This window comes from Heliconius melpomene, chromosome 15 (assembly GCF_056956725.1).
Source record: "Heliconius melpomene rosina isolate 202511_hmr_F chromosome 15, ASM5695672v1, whole genome shotgun sequence".
NCBI lineage: Eukaryota > Metazoa > Arthropoda > Insecta > Lepidoptera > Nymphalidae > Heliconius > Heliconius melpomene.
Genome location: NC_140403.1, coordinates 4,354,303 through 4,374,261, shown reverse-complemented (window position 1 = coordinate 4,374,261; position 19,959 = coordinate 4,354,303). Strand labels below are relative to the sequence as shown.

The following is a 19,959-nucleotide window of genomic DNA, read 5'->3' as shown; positions in this document are numbered from 1 at the left end:
CACATTATCTTAAGTGCTTTGCAAACATACATTATATGAATAATCCAGTAGTAAAAGCGGGCGAAGCCGCAATAGGGTCGCTAGTTTATATAATAAGTTAATATCTATGTAATTTATACTTACTTGCTATATCTATATCATATGCGGGATCAGCGGGTTTGCCATTCTTCATTATAGGCTGAGCCAAATAATTTGTGCAATCTGCAACAATATTAATATTAATAGAAAATTTGTATTTCCGTTCTTAATAATTATATTAAATAAGTTAAGCTTTAAATTCCAATTATGCATATAGCAGAATAGTTAGAGAGAACTTAGTGTAGGCAGAAGGAAACAAACTATACTTTCTGCTTTCTGCCCTAACTCAAAACCTCCCGTCTGTGTTCTCTTCTCGTCTCTTGGTCTTCTAACGAGAGTGAGAAAATGAAAATAATTTATTTTACAGTGCAGTTTCCCAGTTTAAAAAAAAGTTTTTATAAAATTAAATAAAATATGGATATGGAATGTGTGTGACAGTGGATAATAGTTATATATGGGTCCATATGCAAATATTCTACTGTAAAACATGATGTTAAAGGCCCATAAAATATGTTTTTTTATATTTAAAAATATTGGAAAGGTTATAATGGGCTTTTACCATAGTATTATTAAGTATAGTAATTTTAATAAAACGCACAAAGAATCTTTCTTAAATATTCATTGAAGTTAGAGTGGGGTTATTTTTTAAATCAAAAGTACCGAAATGGAGCACTTAATTATAATTTTCGAAATTTTGTTTAGTTTAGGACGATAAGTTTGATATTATATTAAGCACACATGTATACATGTATTTCACTATTTAATATATATTTACAATGATTACTTTGAAAATGGCATAATAAAAATTTCAATAATTTGACCAGTACAGACAAGGTTACATTCAACCGCTATTAATAATCTTTTAAATGATATCCGGAAATACCCAACATTCTATAGTCTCATATGAAATGCATTCAAGATAAAACTCTTTTTGCATTATAATTTAGTGGAACGCAGCCACAGGGCCGTAAATCTTTTATATGATTTTGCAGCTTTATGTAACAGACGACTAATACGATCAAATGTATGGGAAAATAATTTTTCGTTGTATATAATCGAATTCGTCACTATTTTCTGGTCATGTAAGATATTTTTATATTTTAAGCAAATTGACTTAATCCAGATTCCGCAGAGAGGGGGGAATGGAAATAATGGGAAATGAGTTCCTCAACACCAGGTTTTTAGGTCTGTCTACCTTGATATGTGCAGGATAAGCGTGAATAAAATATATTAATTTTCGAGGCCATCGTAGCGCAGGTGGAGCATCTAACTAGAAAGAGAAGCTGAGATATTTTTTTTCATCTTTTCTGCTCTGATACAAACAGTCTGATGCAATGTCTCAAAAATTGGACGAAAACTGGCTAACAAGAGTGTTAAATTCCTCTGCCAAAAAAAAAATAAAACCATTTAACATTCGAACGCTATAAATCAGACATCGACGTGTGGGTTTGGTGCTGACGTCGCTATTTCATAGTTAATGTACATTTTACGCTTCAATAATGACATCACAAACGACTATTTATATGTCCTAATACATTTTAGCCGCTTTTACTGCGAACAGTGTACCATTGTTTATTTACTTACGTTTCTAACGAGCGTGCCTAACTCTATAGAATAGTGGGAATCGACGACTTGATAGCACCAATGCGGTATTTTTATCGGTGACGATAAATCTCATTGTGTGGGCCGACCAGGTCGTTTTTTATAGGAATTTAGCTTCTAGTTTCAGTTGTTTTTCAAGCTTGTCTATGTATATCTTGGCGTATTTACTTTTGTGGGTTAAATGAAGAACTTTAATGCCTCCAAAATTCGATAGAAATTGGGAAACGGAGTGTTTTAACACTAGGTTCCCTCTGTCTACCCTGCTGTGTGCGGGATACAGCGTGAAGTTTGTTTTTTTTAATAAGGAATTTAGATATAGATTTAAAGTTATTTAATTAATATTCCTAATAAATTAATAGAGATATATTATTATAATTGCAATGGTTGCTGTTTATTGTTTCATCTAACTATTTCACAATAAACAGACGAATTGCGAATTAAATACAAACAACCAATTGTTGATATGTAAAATAAACAACAGTAAGACTTGTTATATCTTTTTTTTGTTTCATTTGGGCAATCAGTATTGACATTCCAATCTCTTTAGAATACTTCCGTTCCTCACTTTCCGCCAAATTCCTGATGCTTCGTTACCAGAGCGAGAAAATGAAAATGCTAAATATTTAATTCCCCCCAATTATGAATCGAATCTACAACCTACAACTGCGCTGACATTATATTATTCATATAATCATTTTTTTCCCAATTTTTAATATATCTTATAAATAAATAACTATGGGACTCTTCATATTGACATGAAAACATCTTAGAACTAATTTTTAAAATTAACGACGATTTTTACTTCAATCTTGTGGTAAACAAGATAATTTATGATGAAAGAAATATAAAAGTTCTAAATGTCTGTTGGTGTGTTTATCACATTCGTTGATTTATTTTACGATACAGATCAAAAAGGAATAGTATGACACTTATACATTGTCACTAAGAGTGAATGATAAGGTTTTTGTTATATATCCCATTATATAAGTATGTTATGGGGGGCTTTGTGGATCTGTAAGGGCGATAGGTCGTTAGTTCTATTCCCACTCAAGGAAATTAGGTTTTTTTTTCTGGTGTCAAGGCAAAGCGCGGCATAGAGTCCCGTCACTCACAATGCCTCTATAATTCGGCGGAAAATGTGGGAAATGGGAAATTTTAATAAAGATGTTATTACATTTTAACGTTGAACTCCTGTAATCTAGTTATTGTTGTTTTTTAGTCGTGTAAAATTCAGCTAAGTTAAATGTATGGGAGTTTACTACTGTTGCTTCAGCGTCTAAATAAAAAAAACCTATTATAAGAAATCACATAATTATAGTATTCCCGATTATAAAAAAAACACGTAATCGAAAATTCGTTTCTTCTTTTCGCTTATAATTTATTATCAAATAATATGTATTTTGCTATGAAATATTAAAAAATCTGGAAAAAATAGAAAATTTTGCACACATTCATTACATATCTATTGTATTCATAGATACATATTTGCCTTACATAATTATTGTTTGTAGCTGACAGTAATTGACAGGTATTTTGACTTTTGTTTATGTGAATTTTCTTCTTATGCAAAAAAAGTTTGACTCGACAGTGACAGTGTTATTTAATCGCTTTTATTTGAATAAAGAATAAGCTAAAAAATATTTCTGTTTTAAATTCGCTTTGAACATAATCAGATATATCAGCTTCATACTTTTCCCCTGGTGTCATAACTCTCCGTTCCCCACTTACCGGTATACTTTCAAACACTTCGTATCTCGAATACAGCAGTGTGGGTAAAGGGAACCCAGTGTTTAGACACTCCGACGTTCCCAATTTGCCTCGCTTTGCCTCCACACCAGAGCACAGAAATGAAAATATTAAATATTTTATTTCCTCGAGTGGGAATCGAACTCACAACCTGTCATATTTACAGTCACACTTTGCACCCCTCCGCCACGACTGGCCTCAATAAAGTCAATATCTAAAAATATCTACAAATAAATTAAAGCTAATGAAACTTTTTCATTAAGATACGCGGATCCATAGCCTATATATCAATCCATAATAATAACATTAAGCTGTAAATTACAAAATACGATATTAAATTATGATTGCACTTATAAAATATGATGCATTTAAATTTTACCGTATTGCTTTGAACCGATCCAACCGTGAAATAAATGTAAATTTGAATTCCACTTAGGGAAAAAAATGCAAATATTTTCATATAATAGAAGTAAACGCGACGGTTGCGGGTTCAACACCCACCACCCACTTATTACGAGAAAAAGAGTTATTTTCATTTCTCCGTCTAACAAAAGAGCGCGGTGTTAGGTTCCGCCACGCAATCACTCTTATCATGTTGGCATAAACAGCGGTAATCTCTCAAACGAATTGTTCCTAAAAATGTTATCAGTTGATATATTTGGCAAGAAACATAAGTACCAATTCAACGCCAATTCTATTCACTAATACTATAAGGTGCAATAGCCAAGACGGTGACGGATGACTAAGATAATGAGATAATCATTGAGATATGTAGAAATATAGCACTAAACTTAATATATGTATATTGCAAATTATATTTGGCATAGCAAGACACATTTGATTTGATTATAAGAGCAATGGCTGTCGGTTCGACTTCCATTTGGGAACTTACTTTCATAATTTGGCAAGACAAAACGGAGAACGAAGAGTTTTCATACTAGTTTCTACTTAGCCTGCCATGTAAGGAATAACCGTGTACTCAAATTATCGTTTAACTAGTATTAAATCGATAAATGTACAATTTAACAAACTAACCGCACACAGCAGGGTAGGCAGAGGGAACCTAGTGTTAAGACATTCCGTTCTCCGTTTTCTGCTGAATTCTAGAGGCATTGCGTGTTGGCAGAACTCAACGCCGCACTTTGCCTCGACACCAGAACGAAGAAATGGAAATATCAACGTAAATAAATATTTCACTTCCTCAAGTCGGATCGAACCCATAACCGACGCGTTACAGTCACACCTACATACACCTTGTGCCGCTGCGCCACGACAGCCTCAAGTTTATATAAAAGTTTTGTATATTTTATGTATTTCACACGCATATCTATATATATAAAATCGAAAGGTCACTCACTCATCATGAAATCTCAGAAACTACATGTGCTAGGAATCTCAAATTTTGCTTAGGAGTTATTTATAGGACGTAGGTGCTCGCTAAGAATTTGCAATATTCGACTCTTAAGGGGATAAAATAGGGGTTGAAAGTTTGTAAGGATGAAAATTTAAATCTTAAAAATATATCATTAAACACGTGTTTCATGGTTTATTAGGAATCACCCCTAGGGGTGCAAATAAGCGGGCGAAGCTGCGAGCGTCCGCTAGTACTGTATATACTAGCAATGTGCTTTGAAAATTTATCTTAGCTTGACTGAGGTTTAAAAATAGCAGTATTGTTAGTATTCAGATAATAGATAAACACACAAATCGGACTAATTGCTCATGTCTGTTCTCCTGGTGCAATATATGAAGACAGGTTATGTACCTATCGCGTTAGTCATATATGCAAATTTTAAATAGAACGAACCATTATTAAAAGACGTTATAGTTTTAAGTTTTTCTTTTTATTAGGTTTCAAGTTGTATTCCGCATTCCGGGTAAGCAGAGAGAACTTAGGTACCTAGAGTTAAGACACTCCGTTCTCATTAAAACACTTTTGCGGGTTGAAGTGTGAAGTTAAAAAAATGGATACTAGAAGTGAATTATAATAATTATAAGCATTGTTTTTATATTTAATTATTTCCTTAATATAATTATTAAATCCTTATTCTTTATCTTTCGTAACTTAACTTTTCCTAAATCAAAAGAAATTTCTAATAGCATAATCGAAATTTGACAAGAGCCTATCAAATATTAGTTAAGAAAGCCAATCATTCCTGTTTCTTGAGACTGTTGATACTATTAATGTTAGAGGTAATCAAGTTATTGAAAATTGTAATAATTGGGCATTTTAAAGTGACTATAATATATATTAATAGTACGCAAATGTTATTTACTATTTTTATTTAGGGTATATTAATCTATTTTTTATAATAATATAATTAGAAATAGCGAAAAATACACTCTTAAATTGTGAATTAAAAAGAGTATCAGTAGCATGAGAGAGAGAGAGAGAGATGATGAGGTTAATGATTTCGATTGGTTTCTCTTATTTGGCTTAACCCTCTGCGACTGACGTGGTAGTCCTATAGACACCGCGAAATATAAAATTCGTTTTATTATTACTGTTTTTAGTAACGTTTTTAGTAGCTTACTGTAATCACCTTACGATAGTGTTGGAGACAGGTGGTTACAGGGAACCCACAGGTTTATAAAGAGAGGAAAATGAAGAAAAAAAATTACCGAAGATATTTGATTTTTTCTATGGCCTATTACGTAATGAACACTAAACCAGTGAAGCTTTCGTCATCGCACAGCGAAATTACGAAACGCACCGATCACTAAAAGACACATAGTTTATTTGTATTTCTATTTTTTCCGAAGAAGAAAATAGCTTTGGTAGAAAAAGCAAACCAGCGGGGGCTAATGGAGTTACCGAGTGAGCTAAAACAGAAGGCTGTCGGGATAAATAAACTTACATTGTAAAATGCTGTTTTTCAGTATATTAATCAGTTAACAGTATTGCTTACAACGTTGGTATGTTCCGCATATAATTCATTCTCATATTTAAACAAATTAACGTCAACTAGCTTCAAAGTGAGTTCTTTTTAATATTCTATTAATATCTATAAATTTGCCCTTTGGATTGTCTAGGAGTATACAGTTTAATAGTATTAGAGGCTTTAGTGTTCTTTTCTTCAAATTAAATATTATTTAAGTAATGCTTCCATAATTTGAGACTTTGGTAATTTTCTTAGATTTTTCTTTTTGTATGCAGGTGTGAAGCGAATTGAATTTTTAGTTTATATATAACTTCGTTTTTACACATGTGTTATATTTAAATCTATAATTGTACATCCCTGTAGGTGGTGTTGATTAAACCCATCTAACAGAGACGTTACGTAGGTGTTAAATTCTTAACGCTTAATTATTGGAAACACGTGAAATATCTTTATACGAATTAGTATACATTGGTTTCACAATTTTTTTTAGTTTTTCTCTTCTTTTTTTTTGTATATTTTTAAGTATTTTTGTAAAATAATTCACTATTTCATATAATTATGTGAGTGCTCTAGAAAAATATTTAAATAATTGAAATGAGTATTAACTGTTTAATATACAAATAAGAAAATATGATAGTCATTTTTAAGAACAGTTTTAGGTTATAAAATTGTAGTTAACCAATTTTAAAGTTATTATTATATTTTTTTCTTTTTTCCTACGAATTTCAAATATTTCATAAAATATTTATAGGCAAAAAATCTTAAATATCGTGAATGATGGATATCATCACATTTTATGTAACTTATATATTATATATATATTTTTATTATTTGTATCGCTGCATTATTATAAAAATAAAAATATATAGTTTCACAAAAATCTTTTCACAAATACAATTTGAAATATATCTGAAAAATGCATCTTACTTGTGAAATAGTCTCCTTTCAATCCGCTCGCGTCGAACGGATTCATAGATGCCATATGTGTCGCATTGTGTTGCAGAACCGAATTGTCGGTGGGGTGGAATACGTATCGACATATCTCCCATACGCCGGACTCGCTGGACATGAAGTAGCCACCCCGGGTGGGCAAGAATATACCTGGAGAGAATAAAAATGTATAAGTATCTTTTTTAGGAAATATTCATAAGAATAATTTCCCATTTTGATGGGATGGGATTTTAATTCTCCACTTACACATAATGTTTCGAAAATTGAGTGTTAGGTGTAGAACGGTGTGTCTTAACAGCAGGTTCCTTCTATCTACCCTGGTTTTGGTTGGAATAAAAAAACATGTTTTTTTTAGGAATTGAATAAATAATATTGCAAAATTTTTACAAGAACTTAATTTTTGACCAGCTTCACGCTACGAAGAGTCAAAATAGTGTTAAGGCACTCCGTTCTACGTTTCTCCGTTTTCCGCATAACTTTTACGAGATATTGTGTGTTGAGTGCCTAGTAACTAAAGGCCTGTCTAGGAACTCAATTCTACAGTGGAATTCACATATTAATTCACATATTGTATTGTGGAATTCACATATGGACGTTATTAATTTTATTATTTCCAAGAGTAAAGTATTTAATCGATCATATTTTCTATTATACATATAAAAAGATAAAAGAAGAAAAGTTAGGTAAATAAGTAGTAAATTAACGAAACACTAGTAGCGCTACTACCACTAGCATTGTACTAGGTATCGGTAATTCGCTCCAGTTAGCCAAGGTAAATAAATTACAGGACTAATGGTACCTATCCGTATTGGTTACCTTGGAACACAAATAAGACTAGTCTTTTGTGATCATGGTCTTTGTCATTCAAAACAAGATTTCAATATATCAATCGATTAATTTATCAATACCTATATTATAAATTCGAATAGAATTCGTCACTCTGTCTGTCTGTCTTTTACGCAATTACATAACAATTAACAATTAACATAGGATCCTTTTTTTGTCATATTTGTAATATTTTCGATATATACCAATATATTAAAATACTTATTAATTTGACATAAGGCATGTTGAATGTCGTGTGCAATATTTCACGCTTAAATATGAAAATTGAAATTAAATGTGAACTGAAAATGTACATATTTTTATTCACGCTGTATCCCGCACACATCAAGGCAAGCAAGGGGACGGGAAAATTAAAATTGAGGCACTCTGTTATCCATTTTTAAAATTGTATAAATAAAAAAAAAAATATTACGTATAACTCAAATATATAGACATTTGAAAAGGCTTTTCTTAATAGGTTAAAAAACCTTAATTGTTTTTATAGATATATATATTTTCGAGGCACTATGGACGGTTCAATTAATAGATTGTTTGTAATTACATTAGGGTGATACATCACTTCACTTAATAGCAAATGTTTCCACTTTACCTACAAATATTTAGACAGACTACTTATATTATAATTTAGTGGTCTACTAGTATTATAATTAAAATATACTATTACTGCAGTAAATTATATTATTTATGAGACAGCAATGCGAATAAAGGCTAATGGTGGTAATGGTATAAAAGACAAATCGCGGCGTTAAGTTTCGCCATCCAATACGCAATTTAAGTGTAAGTGTTTTAACTCTAGGTTTCGTCAGCATATTAAAATATTACGTCGACTTCCGATTTAGAAGCCATTTTAAATTATTGCTATACCTAATAACAATTTTTTTACATATTTAATTATCTTATTATTAAATAAATTATCATCAGTTTTAAATTGGCAAGTTATTTAGTTTGTCTTATGCCAAGGTTTTGCCAATCTAAAGCTTAAAAGCTTTTGGTTTTAATATCTTCTTTCTCGGTGTAAATAGTAGAATAAATTGGCACTAATTGTACGAAGTACTTCAAGGTAAGTAATTAATTATGGACACACATTATAGACGACAAAATACAAACAGCGATTAAGCATTCTCAGATATTTTTAATATGAAAAGTAAAAGGTAGTTATGTATGTATGTTTGTATGTAGCTTCTGAAATATTTATCATAATTTGACAAATGAAGTATTTAATTGTTATAAGCGTCTCAATTGTCTGAATTCGGCGGAAAATGGAGAACAGAGTGTCTTAACACTAAGTTTCCTCTGCCTACTCTGAATTGAAAAAAAAACTGTCGACAAAATTAATAAATAATAAAATATACTAACATAGCTATAAAAGATAATTCACAAGGAAACTTCCGAAACAAAGTGTCAAATATACGATATAAGCCTATACAACATTACATGTACATGTATGCGCATGTATGGAATCAGAAATAACCCCACGGACATCGACCCGAACGCCATATGCTTATAATTAATAATAAACTCGCGTGTATTTGATTTAGATTTTGATCTACAATCGGCGACAGCGCGTCTCAAACTCAATCGCCTGTTAAATATCACATCAGGTAAATAATTTCAATTTCACGCTTTGTTTTTTTTAATTTCACGCTGTATCCCGCCTGTAGCGGGGTAGGCAGAGGGTCTAGAGGGCTTAGTGTTAAGACACTCCACTCCTCATGTTCCTCTGAGTTCTGGAGGCATTGTGTATTGATTAGAACTCAACCTTGCACTTTTGGCTAGACACCAGAGCAAAAAAATATATATTTTTATTAGCATCACGCTATATCTCGCAGCAGGGTAAGCAGAAGGAACCTAGTGTTAAGATACTCAGTTCATCATTTTGCCCCGAATTCTGGAGGCATTGCGTGTTGAGTGGCGCAACTTAATTCCGCGCTTTGCCGCACCAGAGCAAAGATATGTAAATATTAAATATTAAAATTCCCCGAGTGGGATTGAACCCACTACCTGTCGCATTTACAATCACACGCTAGTGTTATTGCTTGCATTGAATCCAAAATATTAAAATCCTTCAAATTAAGTTAAATTTTCAAGGCATTTACTCCATTAATTATATACAGACACAATAAAACTAAAGTGTTTCTAAAGTACTGTGCTATTTGCATTAACGATCATTTCCAAACGTTTGAACACAAATAGAATGAAATAGTAACGTTAAAATATAAATTGTACAGCAATAATAATAAATATGACCCGCTATTGATATTTATTTAGCTTAACGAAACTGAAATAAATATTATAAATATAATAATTGATTTTCAAGTATATTATAATATTAAAGTATTTAATTGAAGTCAGTTATGGCGCAGGTGCAACTGTACACGTGATATGTTGGTGTTCGATTCCCACTTGAGGAAATACAATATTTAATATCTTTATTTCCCTGTTACCGTAACGAGGTAAAGCGCGGTATGAAGTTGAAAGCGCGGTGAAGAAGAAAAGTGGGGAAAGAAAGTGTCTTATTGGGAACGGAGTACCTCAACATTAGGTTCCCAGGCTCCCTAACCTGTTATATGTGATTAAAGCAGCTTTACGCTTTCTTTCTATTCTTTATTTGTCACTCAGTTCCTAAGTTTCCGTCTTAGCGTCGAGATATTGCTTAGTGAATGGCGGAACATAACGCCGTGGTTTGTCTACCAGAGAGGAGAAATGCTAAAAATGATATATAATATACAATCATAAATAAATAATTACAATTTCATAACAGAATGACCTACTCTCTCGTTAATCTATACATATATAATCACATTGTCATTACGTCCTCGTAATAGCCTGTTCGGAGCAGATATAGCTTCCGTTCGCCCTTCGCTTATCTAAATAACATAATTTTGTGGGGCTATTGTTGATAGCGTTTTCTTTACTTCTTTTGGTTAAACAAGACGTGTTATTGGGTTTCACCATATAGCATGGAAGAAGGTGGTTTTTATCATTAGTTTTTTTCCAGTCTACCATAAAATAACTGATTTCTAGGTGATTTTCTTAATATATCTTATCTTATTATATTATTTTAAAAAAATATACTTCTACACTTATTAATAATATTATTTTTTTGCCTCTGATATCTTTTATAATTAAATAATTTAGTTCACAACAATTTTATTATACACTAGTGGACCCGGACGCGGCTACGCCTGCTTCAACTATAAGAATATTTATTAAATATATTCATGAAATTATTTTCAATTCTCAATAGAATTAGTAAGAAAATATAAGCTCAAATAATCAAAAAGAATAATAAGTAGATACACATTATTAGAAAAAATTATCTGAGTTATTGAAATGAACTAACAAAAGGATTAAAAGTAACTAAAGGATAGGTATTCTTAATATTAGAAAAAGTACCTAAAGTTTTCCGTACGTGCGTAGGTACATAGATATCGACTCTGCGAAATAACTAAACATTTCTCTCTATTAAGTAGGATAATTTTAGCGGGCAATATCAAATAAAATAAGAAGAGAATCAAAGTGTATTTTAAATTAATTATAAACAACAAATAAAGTTCGAAAATGTATGAAAATTTATAAAACCGTCAACGTCATCTGCCCGTTCGCGTCGGTCATACTGTGCCGCCCGCTAGGTGGCTAGGTCATTTGGAATCAGTGACATCTTCTTAATTATTTATTAGTATGTTATACAGTAAACTATAATTTCAATCTAGATAAAATGCTAAAAGTGACTATTATATTTATTTTCATAAGGATGAATATCAAAACGTCGCGGTAGCGGTCGCGTAGCAACGACGGTTGTTATTAACATGGCAGAATAAATTGCATGTCAAATTAGAATGTACTTTAAAATATATTAGTATATATGTGTAATGTAATGTTATATAGCCTATAGCACTTCTGAAGAATGCAGCTTTCATACAAAACAAAAACAATGAAAATCGGACCAGTAGATCCAGAGATCTTAGCGTTCAAACAAACAAACAAACAAACAAACAAACAAACTCTTCCGCTTTATTATATTAGTATAGATCTACATTAGCAGTTTAATGATGAATTTCACATTGAAAAACCTAGCGTGTACAATATAATTGTATCGTTCAGACAAATATATACAATTTAAGTGACCAATACTCACCATTACCACCTTCAATATGGACCCATTTGTCCGTAGAAATGGCAGTTATCCATACAAATGTACTGAGTCCAACAAGTACAGTGCAGGCGAAGAGAATTCGCCTTTCGATGAGAAGCGCCTGCAGTAGCGGTCGACGTTCCGCCGCGCCTACAGACGACGCGGTCGACATCTTATCAGTCTCCATAGCTCCGTCTGTACGGATGGAAAAATTTTAATTAAAACATTGAACTAGCAGAATATTATAAAGTTTCTTTTTGTTTTAGATAAATAAGACAAAAATAACTTAAAACCAAATATGTGTTACACAAGACAATTATTTCCATTTGACCATAAAAAAACATGACAATAGCCAGTATCTTATAAAAAAACATAGTAAAATTCTTAAAACTAATTTAACAATTCAAAATGGGATTAAACTACAATTTAACTGGCCAATTATGGCTCAGGCGTATCAATATGTAACTGTAAACGCTACTTTGTGAGGTAGGTTCGACCTCACTTGAGGAAATGCCTCCAGGATTCTGCAGAAAATGGGGACCGGAGTGTCTTAACACTATGTTTGCTCTGCTTACTTTGCTGTGTGCAGGAAACAGCGTGTAGATGATTATTATTTTTTACAATTTATTGTATTTCGTATGTAAAAATTCTTAAAAGGACAGCGCCCGTACTGTGAAATATCACTTTTAACGTTCGCTGAACTGTATTCCGACACTTTCATTTGAATACATTACCTAATGTTTACACATTACTGATTGACAGACAAAATTAAATGTTTACTTCAAAAGGGTCTTTGTTTCGGAAATATTTAATTTTAGATTTAAATCTGATTTTGAGGCCAGTCGTGGCAAACGGGCACAGAGTATGACTATAAACGACAGGTTGTCACTTCGATTCCCGATTTAAATAAAATATTCAATATTTTAATTTTTTTTCGCCCTGCTGTTGAGTTTCGTCCAAGACACAATGCCTCCAGAATTCGGCGGAATGTGAGAAACGGAGTGTCTTAACACTAGGTTCCCTGTGCGAACCCTGCTGCGTGCACGACGATAAAAAAATGATTTTAGAACACTGTTTCCTTCATTAATTCCAGAGATGTTAGAACTTATTCACGTAAAATGTATACAATTTATAAAATAAACTCAAATTAAATTTATATATAGAGTACCTATAAGAAAGTATATTTTTTTTATTATGTATGGGTTGACATTTCTAATTTATCACTGAACGAGGTCTGCCACATAGATTGTAAATGCGGTAGTCAAAAGGAATTGAAATTGACAATTTACGATCGCAGCTTATACCTTACTGCTTTACTTAAAAATTTATTGAACGTTCCTTTTTATATCCTCAATTCTTGTAGATCTTGAATTATTAAGTTGTAGGGATGTAAGTATATACATAAATACTCTTTCAGTTATACAAAAAAAAAAGAAGAATATGCTTCTGTCAGATTCACTTCATCATCTCCTGTCAGTTCATAATATGTTACAAAAATTACTGCTTCCTTTTCTTTGGTTTTTTTTAATATATATAAAAATCAGGCCATAAAAAAAAGTAAAAAAACGAGAGCACTCTCATTAGTGATATAGTACAATAAAAAAAAATCATTATTCTTCTTTAAAAGATTTTTATGTAAGCAAATTTACTTAAATTTATCAAAATTAAAGGAACCTAATAAATTTATGTATAATTAATAATACCTACTTCCACTAATATAATATTACAATACCTATTTAATACATGTAACATTTCAGTATATTTCAATACTTAACGTTTATTATTCATTAAACATAAGACTCATATTTTAGTGCTGCACTAATAAGCTTTATTACTAAAAGCATTAAATATATATTTAGAATATATATATTATATTAAAAATTAAATTAAATTGAATCCCATACACACTAGAGGAAGAGGGAAACTAGGGCTAAGATATTCCATTCACCAATTTCCGACGACTTCTGTTAGCATTGCGTTTTGACTGGCTGATAACAAGAAAATATTAATAAATAATTAATTACCTCGAATGGAAATCGAACCCACAACCCGTCGGACGGCCTTAGCTATTGTAACATGTGCATTCCATAATTAAAAACCACGCAATACTTGTAAATTGAATTTCCAAGAAAACAGGAAGCAGTAAAGTGACGAACACGCTACGTATATAAACAAAGGTTGCCTGTTATATTATATATAGAATGTCGGTTACATTTATTTTAATGGCGTTTGTTCCGTTCAATAAAATTAAATGTTTGCGTTTACCTCATTTATAATTTAATATATGGAAAATGCACCACCAACCTTTAAAAAAGACGACCACGACCGCTCTGTCAAGAGCGAAACGACAAAGAAGAAGAAGAATATGGAAAATGATGATATATCTGTGTGTGTAAAAATATTGTTTTTTTGTGTATAATTTTATTTGTTTTTACATATTTAATACGAATTGATGCCTGTTTAATTAAAGTAATGATATATCCAGAAAATATGTTATAAAGATTAAAAATAAAGGCCAGTTTAGGCCAGTCGTGGCACATTCTGAATCCCCCATGTAGCAGCAGGGTAACCTAGTATTAATAAACTCCGTTCCCAACTATCCAACGGCGCAAAGGCCTTTACGATCGTTTCAAAAGTTTCATATAGATAAAAATATCTTATAAATCTAATAAATTAAATCTTTAATAAACCTTATAAAATATTATTTATATTTTCTCATTTATAATAAAAGCTAACCCAATAATATCATACACTTAATTGTCATTCGTATCGTCGTCCGTTTGTCATTTATAATTATATTTATTTATTCAGCCACCCCTTCGGTGCTCAGGCGTCGGGACGCCGGGGGACGTCTCCGTCTCCGGTGACATCACGCAATATTTACACAAGACCTATTTCAATATTAAGCATTCCACTCTCTTCAATACAATCTTTATAAGGTCGAGGGAGACGATTTAGAAAAAGAAATCGAGATCGGTCCGAATATTCTTGAGGTTAATCCATCTTTTGTATAGGAAAAGCTCTTTTATGGCTTTTTTATGGCAAATAGCCACTTTGCCAAAACTTTTTTAAAGCTGAAAACTATAAATGTGAATAAAATATTATAAACTAGTGACCTCCGCGTGGCTTCGCCTGCTTATTCTACACAATTATTTATTTTCTCAATTATTTTCTTATGACATGTTCAGCGGTTCTGGAGATATGAGGTAATAAAAAATATTACATACATACAAGATACGCTCGAAAAACATAACCCCTTCTTAACAGTCGAGAATAATACTACGCTAATTATTTAACACTAGAAGCGCCGCCGTCCCATTTTTGTCCCAAACGCAAGTTTGGTTGTATATAACTTTTTTATTTGTTAATTTATGTAGATGAAACTTTTTGACTATTACCAATTTTACTCCTTTATGTAATTAAAAATATAAATAATTTTATAGCTAGCTAGCTATATTTTTGAAAAAAAAGAGATTTACCTAGAACTGCCGCTGGGTCATTTTTGTCCCACCATTATTATTTTATTATTTGAGGGTATAATTTGACGTATTTTCATACCTCGGGTATGAGATGGAGGTGAAAGGGCGATGCGGGGGCGGAAAAAAATTGAATAGTAGGTTTAGCAGTCAATGCCTAAGTTTTTAGGGTTCTGTAGCTTTTAAGGAAAAAAAACCCTTATAAGATCATCTTTTTGTCCATCCGTCTGTCTGTGTCTTTATCTCATGAATGCTTGGAGAAATCGAGTTGGTATGGTATGAGTATATGAATATCAACTATATGACGATCTACAGTCCCTTGATTTCCTTGAAAAAGCGCCCTTAAAAAAAGATATGACCATTTATATAGTAAAAAACATGTATTTCGACACTGTAAAAGGAATCAAATTAATAAAGTACTTTCAGTTAACTTAAAATTATAAAATTTGGCAGCTAGCATCTACATGTAGTACTAGTACACAAAAAAATCTGAAAACTATACATTTATGTATAAATCTTAAAAAATAATAGCCTGAAAAGTGGGGTAAAATTGGTGTCAACACGAAATTTTACGCTAGTTCAAGTGAGGTATCAGATGAAAGGATGGCTAAGCTAGGCTTGAATTTCAGAAAAACACTCGATACCAAATGTGGGCAATTATAGGGTAGGTAGAGGGAACCTGGGAACCTAGTGCTATGCACTCCGTTGGCATTTTCCGCCAAATTCTGGAGGCATTACCACGCAATGTTATAAATTATCTGTGATGTATCACTGATGAAGAATATATTACTGCATGACATAGCCTAATAATAATATTAACTAATTTCAATAACTTATAATTTTATAAGAGTTATTCAGTTAGTTGTCACGACCTTAGAACGTATTTGAAATATTTGATTCTTTCTTTGTGTTTTGTTTTTTGGTACTTTTATGTTTGTTAAAGAATAAGAATTGATTATTAAAGATGGTCTACATTTTTTACGAATTATTTTAATAATATTTTTTTTGTATTATACCAACAATCAACATAATAAGTAGAATGGGACAAATTTGGCACGACGGCGGTTCAAGGGGGGTCTCAATCTTCGGCACTTCTAGTGTTAAAACAGTACTAGCATTACGAATGATAAATAAATAAATAAACCAATCAATCAAAATGACAAATGGTTTTCCTATGTCAATTCTACCTGTTGATGCCACGAAATTCTTTTAATATACATATACATATCACATATAATATGAGATGAGAATATACAATATATATGTAACTAGTGGACCCGAACGCGGCTACGCCCGCTTGAACTATACAAATATTTATTAAATATATTTTCAGTTTTCAATAGAAAGATGCGTTAAGCAAGCTCATTTTGGGTGACGTTTTGTAACAACAAACTTTGCAAATCGTTGCTTAGCAGCGACGGTTGTTATTAACACGGTGTAATAAATTGTATATTAAATTAATAAGTATTTTAATATATTGGTATATATCGAAAATATTACAAATATGAGAAAAAAAAGTATCCTACGTTCATCCCGAGACCCTCAAGTATCTCTATATGAGTATTTTATCACAATTAAATTCGCGGTTCGGCCCTGATTGCGTAAAAGACAGACAGACAGACAGACAGACAGACAGACAGAGTTACTTTCGAATTTATAATATAGGTATGGATATTAGAGGTAAGTGCCTACATCTTACAAAGCGAAAGTATTTATAATTTAATCGATCCACAAATACAAAGTTCGCACTATAACGAACCTAGGCAGCGAACGAAAATAGCTAAACCTATAAAATTGAACGTCCACAATGAATTGGTATAGACAAACGGACTCGTAAACTTTATGCTGCCATTTATTGAGAAAAACTAAAATTATATTTTTTTTAGGCTTAGTATCTCAAAAGAAAAACAACGGAGCCCTTATAGATTCAGTTTGTTTTTCGCCTGTCCATTTGTAAAGATCTCAAGACTTATCTCAAGCAAGAAAAATAAGCTTGCAAGATAACACAAGAAGAGATGTCTCAATGACGCCACAATAGTGAAAATTATACATAGGTACATATTAAGATATAGATTATGGGTTCTAATCCCACTCTAGGAAATGCTTAAATATAAAATATTAATTATTATTTTTGTTTTACTGATTTGGTAACGCAAAATGGCTTTGGTTCCGCTACTGCTGCTGCAATAATTGCTGCTTGCAGAACACCAATCACAACTACCAAAATAAAAACTAAAAAAGATCTTTAAAACAAATTTTCCTTAGCACTGTACTAAACTACACACATTTCACACACAACAATGACCGTCTATTCTATTTTCATACAAAAACACATTTGGAGACGAGCGCGGATGGTCCACTCGAATACGTAAGATGTCATTAGCCGACGGGTTCACATCGTTAATCTTGTTTGCTCATCTCATGGGTATTTCTCTCTCACACCATGACGTGTTTATGAAAGTGACAAGTCACTCGTATATTATTTTGTTGTTTCTCCGTTTATATTATAAGCGGTGTATGTATTTTGTAAGATATTTATACTACAATTGCTGCCATCTGTAAATAATATTAAAATCATTTTAAGCTATTTGAGAATGAGCTTCCAATAACTGCTTTGTAATGCGAAACTGACTCTTTTTTTTCAGCTTCACGCTGTATTCCGCATGTATCAGGCTAAGATAGTGTTGAGACACTCCGCTCCCAATTTCCCACCGTATTCTGGAGGCATTACGTGTTGAGTGGCCTAACACAACGCCGCGCCGTGCCTCTACACCAGAAAATTATAAATATTAAATATTTCATTTCGAGTTGATTGGGAATCGAATCCACAACCTATGAGGTTTACGGTCAGACGTCCCTGCGCCACGAATGGCCTCTAAATCTGTTTTTATATGTATTTATAACCACCACAAAGGTATTGCACCATCGCTGGCTGAATCAGCTGATATAACAGCTGATAAGAGTCGCTACTATTTTTGTGTTATCGCAGCCATACTCAAATCTAAACTGATATACTTCAATAGTGGGCTTATACGTAAGTAATATTAATAAAAGTGTGACCGATTTTAAGCTATCAAAGCAAAAAATAAATATTTACTTTTTTAAAGTTTGGATTAATTTGTAATAAACATAATAATATAATATTGCTTTATTAACCCGGATGAAGAAATTAAATTATTAATTAATTATCTATATATAATATAATAAAGCGGAAGAGTTTGTTTGTTTGTTTGTTTGTTTGTTTGTTTGAACGCTAAGATCTCTGGATCTACTGGTCCGATTTTCATTGTTTTTGTTTTGTATGAAAGCTGCATTCTTCAGAAGTGCTATAGGCTATATAACATTACATTACACATATATACTAATATATTTAAAAGTACTTTCTAATTTGACATGCAATTTATTCTGCCATGTTAATAACAACCGTCGCGTCGCTACGCAACCGTTACCGCGACATTTTGATATTCATCCTTATGAAAATAAATATAATAGTCACTATTAACATTTTATCTAGATTGAAATTATAGTTTACTGTATAACATTCTAATAAATAATTAAGGAGATGTCACTGATTCCAAATGACCTAGCCTTCGGGCGGCATAGTATGAGTATGACCGACGCGAACGGGCAGATGACGTTGACGGTTTTATAAATTTTCATACATTTTCGAACTATTGTAAATGTTTATGTAATTATTTGCTGTTTATAATTAATTTAAGCTACACTTTGGTTCTCTTCTTATTTTATTTGATATTGCCCGCTAAAATTATCCTGTTTAATAGAGAGAAATGTTTAGTTATTTCGTAGAGTCGATATCTATGTACGCACGCACGGAAAACATTAGGTACTTTTACTAATATTAAGAATATCTATCCTTTAGTTACTTTTAATCCTTTTGTTGGTTAATTTCAATAACTCAGATATTTTTTTCTAATAATATGTCTCTATTTATTATTGTTTTTGATTATTTAAGCTTATATTTTCTTACTAATTCTATTGAAACTTTAAAATAGTTTCATGAATATATTTAAAAAATATTCTTATAGTTGAAGCAGGCGTAGCCGCGTCCGGGTCCGCTAGTCTATATATATAAAAGGACTTGTCCTCACTGACTGAGGTAAGACGCACGCCCAGCCGTAACCGCTGATAGTAGAAACATGAAATTTGGTCAGATGTTTACTTTCGTAATCTGGACATCCACTAAGAAGGGATTTTGAAAAATTTTAACTCTAAAGGGGTGAAA

At 31.9% G+C, this 19,959-nt stretch overlaps 1 protein-coding gene across 2 annotated transcripts in view; it reads right to left on the bottom strand.

The window, feature by feature from the left end:
* The window catches only part of LOC146531370 (uncharacterized), a 35,246-nt gene that overhangs the window by 9,004 nt on the left and 6,283 nt on the right, over positions 1–19,959 (bottom strand). For both annotated transcript variants that reach the window (XR_014878793.1, XM_085198233.1), the window contains exons 2-4: positions 12,244–12,435; positions 7,236–7,409; positions 124–201 (exon numbers count right to left, since the gene is read on the bottom strand). Coding sequence is in view for 1 of the 2 variants with exons in the window: in XM_085198233.1 (XP_085054359.1) it covers positions 124–201; positions 7,236–7,409; positions 12,244–12,427 (436 nt within the window). In the remaining variant the exon portion in view is untranslated. The remainder of the gene's footprint in view (positions 1–123; positions 202–7,235; positions 7,410–12,243; positions 12,436–19,959) is intronic.